We start from the raw sequence: 10,688 nt of genomic DNA on the forward strand, positions 1-10,688 counted from the left end.
ACAGAGAGGGTGCTGTGTGCAAGAAGTCTTTTGCCTGGGGCTCTGCGTTTGCTTCACCTGCACGGCTCCTTTGATCTTCCAAACGCACCCGTGGAACACAAAAGCACGTGCAGCAAAGTGACCTCGTGGAAGTGGACAACACCTAAACCAAAATCCACCAGCAGCACAATAAGGAATTGGACCAGAAGCCCCAGATTTTGAAAACCCTCAGCCCCTCCTCATACCTGTGCACCTGTCCACAGGTGCTGGCACCTCCTCGGCTGATGGAGGGGAGAGGCCGGCCACCTCCTCCCCAAAGATGTCCCCGCAGTTTTCAATCACAAACTGCACCAGCACGTTCCCCTGCACACATCAAAGCCTTGGTCTCAGCCTACGAGTTTTCTCCCTTTGAGCCTCCCAGTTGCCCCTGCCATCCCCCTGGGGAGGGAGGGAGGGAGGGAGCAGCTGTGTGTTGCACAGCTGGCGGCCCCGCTTGAACCACAGCAGCCTATGAGCAACAGTTAGCTGGTTGATGGTGAGAGTGCTCATCCTTCGTCCTCCATCAGGGTGCGGGCGTCTCCCGTATCACACTGGGACGCACAAAAGCCTCAGCAGTCCGGCTGCTGTTGGAGCTGCTGGAAAAGCTTTTTGGGCGAGCCGACGTATTTGTAGTGGCCAGCATGGCAGTTTGCTTTATACCGTTGCCCTGAGCGTGGGCGTCTGGAGAAACTGCCCGGCAGTCAGTGTGCAGGGATGACGGCCGCAGGGGACAGCAAGCTGCAGGTGATGGTCAGCGGCGGCACCGTGTCTGCCTGCGTGTTGTCCCGGCTCTGAGCTAATGGCGCTGCTCCCCAGTGGAGCATCCATCGAGCCTGAGCACAGGCTGTGTCTTAGCCAGAATCCGAGCAGGAGCTGAGGGGACAGTGACACCTCCAGAGGTGCCATCCGGCCCCCACCTCCCTGTGTGACTGTGCTGTGAGTCCTAAAGCTCAGCCGTGATGCCCACTGGCAAGGAGTCTGGGCCAAGGGATGATCCCAAAGTCCTCCCCTAGGACGCACCAGCAAACAATATCTGCCCAGTCCCCAATTATCACATGGCAGACGTAGTCAGAAGAGAGGAAAGATCATTTTATTGAGGACATCAGCTGCAGGCTGGGGGGGTGGTGGCTACCCAGGAGCCCCGGGGCTTCAGGCAGGAAAACAGCACCTGCAACAATAAGAGCCAGGAAGCACTGCTAAAGCCACAAAGCCAGGACGAGGCGTGACTTGGTTGCCCTTGCTTTGGGGAACGCTTTACAAAGTGCCTTGAATCAGTGCTCCCGCCCAAAGGACTGGTTCTCTTCATTTACTCCAGCAGCCTCGGCAGACAATAAAAGCCTTACACAAGCAGCCTGCCACAGCAAGAAAGGATCTTCCTGACTTGCCGTTCAGTTCTCAAATGTTACGTTACTGCCTGTGGAACAGGGTTTAATAGGCTGTATTCCCAAGACCTCTGACTCCCCTTTACTGACCTGGGGCCTCGCGTTTGTGCTTTTCCCAAATGATATTCGTTCTAGTGTTTGGTCCACAGTTCCCCATTCTAGTATCTAATAGTGCATTCCACCACTTCATACGTTGACTTTTCAATCGCTTCGTCCGTCTCTGGCCGGCCCCCTCGCAGGGAACACGGAAACGCAGATCGGGACTCCCCACTCACTTCACAGTTAAACTGTGTCTCTCACACACATCACACTTGCTGGGCAGCCCTCAGCCACACAGGCAGCATGTTACATACAACTCTAGGAATGCTGACAGTTTGCGTTAGCACACAAAGTACGTGTTTCAATGAACAATTGCCAAAAACCAAGTTCTAATTTTTTCTGGCCCTAAGCAGGGGCCCTCTGCTCTGTTGCCCCTTCTTCCCCCAGTTTCTTACCGGAACTAGTAACTCCAGCTCACCAGTTCCTTGACCATGGCTTCAATCTGTTCCTGAGCCACATGCACATCTTCTGTAGGTCCTTCCAAAGTGATGTTATCCTCTCCTCCAGTGAATTTGATGTGAACCTTGAGGTGAAAGACAATGAATCTCTTAAGAATTTGCCAAGATCCAAGCCAGGCCAATGCTCTTGGTCAGGCCTACACCATCCATCCCTGCCACTAAGAGATGCGCTCCTTCCCAAAAAGCCCAAACAAAATCCCCACAATTTTACAAGTCAGTAACTTAACGATTTCGGCCATATGGCAGTGCCTAGAGCCCAAGGCTCTGGTGCTGTCCCAGTTTCTGCAAGGGCTTTGGAGAAGTTTACTCATCTAGCCTTTATCTAGATACCGTCTAACTCACCAGGGAGAAGCCTCGCTGCACTCGCCATTTCCAGGTATCCTACTACATCAGTTCTCAAAACAGCACCACATAAAGCTTCCTCGGAAGGGCTCAACCCATGACAATAACATAGGAGGAGCAGTGTTTGCAGCAGTAAAAGAGAGGGTTCCCTTGAACAGCAAAGATCTGTGTCATTTCCCCCTGGGTTTACCCACGCTAGAAGACACCTCTCTCTTCCGTGACGAGTGATCTGGACTAAACCTTTTTCTACGCCGGGGGTGCTAAGCTAACCAGCTCATCCATACCTTTGGCATCTGCTGAGTTATTTTGGCCAGGTTCTGTCCTTTCTTTCCAATAATGAAACGATGAAGCCAAGAGGGGGCAGAGACCGAGGAGACGGTAAAACTGTTGGCCTGAGAGACAGAAAAACAGAGAAGCTGTTTGATGGACAAACTGGGAGAGGCCTTCACAACAATTCAGTTCCAATTCCCATGCTGCACCTCCGGTATTGACTTCTAAGCTGCACCTCTAATGGCCCAAGAGAGACCACCCCCGCTACACCTGTCAGTGCTCACAAATGTATCTTCGCGGGACCTTCAAAGGAGGCCTAGCCCATCTTGTCAGTACCTTTGCATAGACTTCAGCCAATGCTTGCCCAAGTTTTTCAGGCTCGCCTCGCAGTATCAGCGTCTCCGAGCTACTGTCAGTGGGTGGGATCTCGACAGAGACTCCAGTCTTCTCCAAGATCTCCTGCAGGGAATTCCCCTTGGGGCCGATGACATACTTGTGCTGGGACTTCTTCACCTCCACTGCAATAGTAGTAGTCTTCTTTTTCTGTAGGGGCAGAGACACTGAGGCATCAATCGCAAGGGGGCGGGGAAGGACAAGAGCGACAGGAAGAGGCACAAGATGCAGTCAAACTCTGCACCCAGCAAAGAGCAAAGCCAAGCTGAGCACAGTGGCTCGGCAGTACCCTAGCACCCCTTGGACCCCTGCCTACAGAAAGCCTTGTGCTCAAAAATTCACAGGGGAAGTACAAAACTAGTATGCTGGGTCAAGCTCCCTGGGACACGGCATGCAAGAGACCACACACACACACACAGGCATGTCGTTGTCGTCGTCCCCGTCCCCCCGTTGGACAACAGGGTTCAACTCCCAGCCGTCTCCCAGGCAGTGCTGTGATGCAACACTGTGCAGGCTATAAGCCGATTGTTGAAATCCAGACCGGTACAAATACAGACCTAACCACGAGGAGAAACAGCCCAGCAACCCACAACAAGGATATTCACAGCAGCGTTGGCTGTGGGAAATAAACTGGAGTGACATTCACTCTTCAGCAACTTCTGCTTATGTAGCAACTTTGATACTGTCAGCTGGCCACCACTGTAGGCTTCACACTTCTTTCCTTCCTTAGTGTGAACAACAGCCAGGGGAGCTCTTGGTGGCCTGCTAAGTCCCACGATACAGAAAAGCCAGAAATCTGTCACCTCCCGGATAGTATCAGCCCAGCTCCCACTCTGCCGAGTGAGGAAACGGTAGGATTCGGGGTCATGTACTGCAAGGGCTGCTGAGCCAGATGCAACCGAGGGATGCACAAAAGTAGAACAAGAAGGGAAGAGTGCCTAGGAGCGGGTGCCAGGGGAAGGTGGGAAGCTTTATGGACCATCCGTACCTTCTCCTCATAGATCTTCTTAACGCGAGCCACAGCCTGGGCTAGTTGCTCCTTTTCTCCGGTGAAGACTATCTCGGTCTTGTTGACACTGGGTGGAGGAATGTTGATGCGCGTCCCTGTGTCCTGCATGAGCTCCCTCACCAGCTTGTTGTAAGGGCCAGCAATGAAAGGGTGGTACACTTTCTCCACGTCCAGCCGCTCCACGGCACGCTTATCCTGGAAGAGCCCACAACAGACCTTGGTGGGAACTGCCCTCTATATTACAGTCTCTGCCAGGCACAGCTAAGTTCCCAGGGGTGTCCTGCCTGACACTCTGGCCCAAGCAACCTTCTCAGTTTGCGGGCTTGTAGATCTCCACCTCTTTCAATCTACAAATACGGTTGCTGCTGCTGCTCCTTGTTTACGATATTCACCCCTGTGATCTCCTGCCTTATCCCAGCTGGCACCTAAGACGCTTCACTTCAACTATCAAATGCTTGTTTGGGCTTCAGAGATGGACAAAACGCAGCACAAGAAGTTTCAGGACCTGGCAGCGGTGCTCATACAGCCGGCGAGTGGCACAGTATACGTCTCCGTTCAGGCTAACGTTAGCCACTGACTGTAGCCACGGTGGCTACAAACTCCGACTATACCGTGGGGAAGCAAAAAGGCTGACCAGCTAATGCCATGAGAGAGATCACAGTACTGAGGTACCTGCTCAGCGGAGATAAGCAGGATCTCGTGCCGGGCCTTCTCAATCCCTTCTTTAGTGCCGCTGATCTTGATCTGGTTGCTGGGGTCATCTGGGCGGGGGACCTGCATTTTGGTTGCAGTTTTGAGCTTCAGGTCCTGCAGCCTCTCACCCTTCTTTCCAATGACAAAACGGTGGTGCTCCTTGGGGATGGCAACTGTCGCTGAAGCCTGCGGCAGAAGAACCAAGCATCTGTGAAAAGCCTTGCCTGCACTGGCAGATCCACAGGAACAGAGCCAGGGAAAGCAAGGCAGACGCTGCTCAGCGGTACTGCTCCTCAGAGCAAACACAACGCCTTCCCAGCACATTCTGTCCGAGGGCTGACACTGTACCAGCTGATCTACAGTGCCTCTATGCCAGGAGTATAAAGCCCACCTTTCCCTCAAAACCCTTCTGTTTGCACAGGAGCAGTACTCTGAATTAGCAAAGGCCTTCCGACACAGACGAGGAGGTGCCTCTCCTCCAGCGTAAGACACCAGGCAACAACTGAGATGGCAGCGCACAGCTGGAGTTTATCTGAACTCTGGCATCTGCTGCCAAGGCTACAGAGAACAAGACATACAGTACGACTCCTAGGAAAGAGAAATTCAACACCAGAAACCTACTGCAGGAGGCAGGCAGCTAGCAGATGCTTACCGCTACTTAAGTGCTAAGGCGTCTTCAAGTGTAGCACATGCTGCTCCTGGGACTGCTTCTAGAAGGCCCCACATGCAAAAGGGGTCCTTCTCAATCTACCATTAAAGGGCTGCTCTATACAAGGGCTTCCTGACTTCTTCCCTTCTCACTGAGTTTTTACAGGTCTGGTAGCTGATGACTGCTATCGTGCTCCTGATCCCTGTGATTAGGTAACCACTAACAGCAATCAGACAATGAACATTCAAGCTATAATGGAAAAATAAAAGATGAAGAAAAGATCACTCGGTGTGACTTTTCAGCTCTGTGCTCCTGTCCTGAAGCTAGCCAAGCCCAAGAGAAGCTGGAATACAGACACACCTTCCAGACCTGGGGCCAGGGCAGAAGGAGGTATATTTGAGAACAGTGGCTCACGGGTCTGTGGCGGCACGACCTGAACTGTTTTTTCAGATGCACATTGTGGATGTAGGGTTTCGTTCCTTTCTCTTTCCTCTGGCAGGGTATGACACAGGGGCTGAACAGCGCTAAGCAGACATGGTATTAACATTGCATTACCTACCTTTGGCATTATGCTTTAAAACACACTGCAACACCTGGCTGCGATACATCCTAACAAGAGCTACCACCTTGACTATGAGCTCAAGAACCTTAAGGTAAGAGATCAAAACCTAGAGGACTGAAGCAACCGAAACAACAGGGTTGTGGCTCCTTACCAGTGTGCCTTGAGTTACACAATGCAGAACCCTGACCCGAAGCTTTTGGCTTTTGGCAGGACTTCCTTTCCTCTACTTCTCTTTCTCCCAGCCTTCCACGTTCTCCTCTGAAGGACTTCAGGAAAAGCACAGTCCCGTTCTCACACACTACTAGCTTTGTGTGTGAGGCTCCTGCACCCCCTCCAGCACCAGCACCTCAGCACAAAGTCACTGGTTGCAACTCAAATGTTCCAGAGATCGCAGACTCCACGCTTCATGCAACACCACGGCCTGTAATTACCTTGGAACCCTATTTTAAGCCTCATTCCCATTCCAAATTGCCAGTTGGGTGCTTTGAAAACGTACAGCAAAGCTGAGTTAGTCATACCTCTTTGGCTTACAAGCACACGGGCCCAAGGGTCTCAAAGCATTTGCGAGTCTTGGGGAAGAGCAAAGACGAAGGCAGAAACAGTTAGATGCCCTCACCTGAGTCTGCAGTCGAGCGACAATCTGCTTCCGAGCCTTCGTGACTGCTTCCGCCTTGCCAGAGACCACGATCGAAAGGCCCTGGTCCTTTGCGAGAGACAGCTCCAGGTGAGCTCCCGTCTTCCGCATGATGTCAAGGCAGATCTTGGCCTGCTCGCCTTCTCCAAACTGATTCATGCCCTTGTATTTCCTCTCCTCCAGTGGCACATGGAACACCTGCTCAGCCACGGGACAGACACAAGCAGGGCACAGCAAGGTGTCAGTGTGCTTTGGATTGTCAGTGCCTCCCTCTGCAATCCTCCCTTCAGGCCTGTTCCAGCTATCTGTGCAACAGGGATGCAGAGCTTCTTCTGGGCAGTTTTTCAACACATCCCTCCCCCTCCAGAGCAGTCCTAGCATTCAGCTGCAGTCTTCCTTGTGCGCCAGGGCAAAGGACAGCAAAGAGGCAGTTACTCTGACACACTAAGGGATTTCATACTCCAGGGAAAGCTTCACTTCACCTACTTTTTGGAGGGATGAAAAGGAGGGAGATAAGACACCCACTCCCACCAACCTGAGTGATGACAGAAGCCTTTATTGGCCGGATTTTGCTCCAGGGCCCAGCAGGTTCCGGGGCAGCTTCCAAACATGGTGCTTTCTCAGGGAGCGCAGGGAAGGCTTCCTCGTAGGTGGGAGGATCCTTCTCTTCTTCAGAGTTTAAAGCTGTTACTGCGGTGAAGCAAACAAGGCAAATGAGATGCTCTCCCCACAGAAACGCCCCCATTCATAGGCAGTGCAACTCTATTGAGGCATCATCAAAGAGGGACAACAAAGGACTTGTGCACTACTATTCATCCTGCTACAGTTATGCTTGTGGAGAGCAGCCGAGTCGGGAGCACAGCTGAGCTCAGCACAGCACAGACTGCAGTAGGTGCCGCCATGGATGCAGGAAGCAACCGTGCAAGTGAATGGTGGCAGCAAACAAGCACATTATCGCCAACTTTGTTGAGAGGAGGAGCTTCATCAGGGGACAACAGGCCAAGCAGAAAGAAATCAAAGGGACACAGCAAGGCTGTAGGTCAGAAGGGGACAAGACAGACACATGCCCAGGAAGAAGGCAGAGAGAAGCAGAAGCACTCTAGTTGGGGCAGAGTCCAGGGAAAGCCTGTAGCTTATGTTCGACTCAGCTGTGCACTGGGCTGTGCCAAGCGGGCCAGCTCGCAGCTGGAGAATGGGTGCCGAGACCCATCAGTGAGTCAGTCAATACGGTTATAATGACTTTCCCCAACACCTGGCTGAGCAAAGGAGGAAGTGACAATCCAGCACACTGATCCCACGAGGCTCTCTTGCAGCCCAATGACCCATGCTTGCACATGCCCTGCCCCACGGCTGACAGCGTTGCTAGCCAGAGCTCTGTGAAGATCTGAGGCTTGCCTCCGCCTGGCCCTGCACTGTGCAGCACCACCGATGTGCTCCTGTGGGTGGAAAGCCAGAGTCTGGCAGGCCGCCAGCCTAGGAATGGCGAACGCCGTGCCTGGACACTTAGGGGGAGCCGGAGGCATGGAGCGAGCTTGGCTAACAGCAAGGAACCTTGCCTGCGCAGTTTCTATTTAGAGGCACATCACAGGAACTCAGCTGTGTCTTCTCACCTTTCACCTGCTGCTGCGTCAAGCCACTGCGGTGTTCGGCAAAGCTCTCCTGGGTCAAAAGTGCCACCGAGCTCATCGTCGACCTCCCACGCACACACACAATCTGGGTATGCCACTGGAAGAGACAGAGGAGGCAACACTATTACCAGCACCATTCAAGATGCACACAAGTCACTCCAGGAAGGCAAAAGACGTGTTTACTGAGCACTTTTCCAGCCGGCCTCTTGAGAAGCGCCTACAGGGCCAGTCTGCTGCCCTGTTCTCTTGCTGAACCACACAGAAACTCAGGGGGGATTTTTCCTCATAGCACAGCGGGCATCAAAACCAGAGCTCCTCGTTAAGAAGGCAGAGGATGTGCAACCTAAGAAGCCTCTTGGAAAGGGGGACACCCCAAGCTGTTAAAGCATACTCTCATTAATCTATCAAGTATTAATGGCGTGCAGTTTTAAAACCAGTCTCCCAAGGTACACATAGGCAGTGCAAGACCCTTGTGGAACCCTGGAGAGAAAACAAAAAAGAGCCCAGGATGCTGCCTCTTCCTGAAAAACTTACGCCTTGATTACCAACCGAGCATGAGCACCTGGGGCCCAGAGAGCAGCTCCTGGTGTCTCCAGCTCCTCTGCAATCCCTCCCACAACAGGCTCTACCGAGCGTGACCTTCCCTTCCGCTCCACATACAGTCTCACAGCCCACAGTAAATACCACAGCCTCCTGGTAGCAGACTCTGCTGGAACTGCTTCTAGAATGCGCCCCCCCCCCCCCGAAAAACAATCACCCAAACAAAAAAACTACCTGCAAAGCCCACTACAGTACATCATGCAGCCCAACAGTTTCTTCTCTCAAGGTTAGGAACATTAGGAAGAGAGGCCTAATCCTGCAGCTGGGTTTTACTTTCCTGTCTCTACTTTATCTGTTTTCATATTTTAATACAAAGAACACCTCCCTACTTCTTGCACAGACCCGTGTTGCCAAAGTTTTACAGGCTCTGGGCCTCTCAGTGACATGCTCTTGGACAAGTGAGACTCCTTACATGCTGGGTGAACATGCCTTTCCCAGCCCACTTCAGAAAAGCCCCGGACTTTCTGCAGCAGTGCATGTCTTTGTCAAGGATGTCACAGCATTTCCCTAAGGGTAATGCTGCAGAAAGAAGGCTGCTCTTGTGCTTGATCCACAGGGGCTAAAAGGCTTGTATTTCTTGTTACAGTGTCTGCTCAGGCCGTGCCTGGGTGCCCACTCCTGCTAAGGATGGGACCAACGGATCTGCAACTTCTCTCTTTCTGGCCGCAAGGGAAGTGCAAAGGCAGTTTCCAGATCCTGCCTTTACTGCTTGTCAGCTTCAAAACAGCCACGAGGACACCTGCCAGGCTCTTGCTCTCCTGCTGTAAGGTTCATTTGATAAGCTCTGCACAGTATAGGCCTGAGGATTTTCTTCTGTAGCATTCTTGAACACAAAACAAATGTGAACCATAGTTTAGTACTTTTCTTTTTTTTTTTTTAAGAGAAACAATGCTTTCACATGAAGTGGGTATTTTGCAGAAACCCACAGATCAAATTGTCAGATACCCTCACAGCCACGGCGAATGAACTTTTTCAGCCATACGCTCGCATTCAGTTTGAACATGTTAGACTGGTCTCAGTGCAGCTGCTGACTGCTCTAACCACCTGACTGGTAGCGGCCTGGGTGAATGACCTGAATCCCCGCAGCAGCACAATCCTAAGTGCACTTGTATCAGCTTAACATGCTTCTATATGCAAAGGGAAGAGTATGTTTTGGGAAAGGCAGTATCAGCGGAAATACTGTAACCAATAGCACATCTTGATTTTCTTTGACAAGGTGTGAACCGCACAGGGGGGCTTATCTGGGATGGCTCTGCACTCTGATAACAGCTGTAAAATCCAGGGTTACAGATCTCTCTTCCAATAGGCCGTACCCTCTTCAGAAGCAGCTTAATGTGCATTGGGAAAAAAAGACTAGCTACCTGACCGAGAGCAACTGCCCTTATCCTACCAAAGAAAAAGTTACCATTGTTACCGGAGAGCGGCGGGGAGGCGACTGGGCGACCGCCCCCCGCAGCCCTGTCCCCTCGGGGGTGGCCCCAGCCCTCCCACCAACCCGCGGGGCAGCCGCCACAGACAGGGGGAGCGCGACGTGACTCAGGGATTTTGTCCGTGCCCTGGGTGCCGCCGGAGCGCTCCCCGTTGCCGGCGCAGTGCGGGGCGGCCACTGCGTGGGGGAGCGGCTGGGGAGGCCGGCAGGTTGGGCGGGTGCAGGAGGCCGGTGGGCCGAGCCCCTCCGCGCAGCCCCCGCACCCCCGCTCGCTGCGGAGGGTTGCCCTGGCGGCACGTGGGCCACACCACGCCAATGGGAAAGGCCGAGACCACAGAGTGCAGTCGGGTGCTCGCTGGACATCCCGCTTGCGGAGCCCGTCTCTCTGCTGCCGCTGTCTTGTTGGAGGCAGCGCAACCCGCCCGGCCGCAGAGACGGGCCCGCACCCTCCTCCCGCTATAGCTGAGGCTATACCCCCAACCCCCACCGCCCGCCCTGCGCGGCCAGTGCCACCGCGTGCCC

The 10,688-nt window shown here is 53.1% G+C and overlaps 1 protein-coding gene across 1 annotated transcript; it reads right to left on the minus strand.

Moving 5' to 3' along the window:
• Positions 1-1,899: 1,899 nt before the first annotated feature.
• On the minus strand, positions 1,900-8,246 carry LOC101912615 (vigilin-like). Its single transcript, XM_055793299.1, has 8 exons — positions 8,120-8,246; positions 7,045-7,199; positions 6,492-6,707; positions 4,644-4,850; positions 3,951-4,166; positions 2,906-3,112; positions 2,584-2,691; positions 1,900-2,022 (listed from the first exon to the last, which is right to left on the minus strand). Exons 1-8 carry the CDS (start codon positions 8,193-8,195, stop codon positions 1,900-1,902), a joined length of 1,308 nt encoding a protein of 435 aa, XP_055649274.1. The 5' UTR covers positions 8,196-8,246.
• Positions 8,247-10,688: the final 2,442 nt, after the last annotated feature.

Source organism: Falco peregrinus, unplaced genomic scaffold, assembly GCF_023634155.1.
Source record: "Falco peregrinus isolate bFalPer1 unplaced genomic scaffold, bFalPer1.pri scaffold_19, whole genome shotgun sequence".
NCBI classification, from domain to species: domain Eukaryota; kingdom Metazoa; phylum Chordata; class Aves; order Falconiformes; family Falconidae; genus Falco; species Falco peregrinus.

What these genes read in the sequence shown, in the direction of transcription:
- LOC101912615 (XM_055793299.1), bottom strand. Translation starts at nt 8,195, where the DNA reads ATGAGCTCGGTGGCACTTTTGACCCAGGAGAGCTTTGCCGAACACCGC. An exon ending in AGGCTTCTGTCATCACTCAG is followed by an intron (nt 6,708 to 7,044) that starts GTTGGTGGGAGT and finishes GTGGCTGAGCAG; the next exon opens with GTGTTCCATGTGCCACTGGA. An exon ending in TGGCTGAAGTCTATGCAAAG is followed by an intron (nt 2,692 to 2,905) that starts GTACTGACAAGA and finishes TCTGTCTCTCAG; the next exon opens with GCCAACAGTTTTACCGTCTC.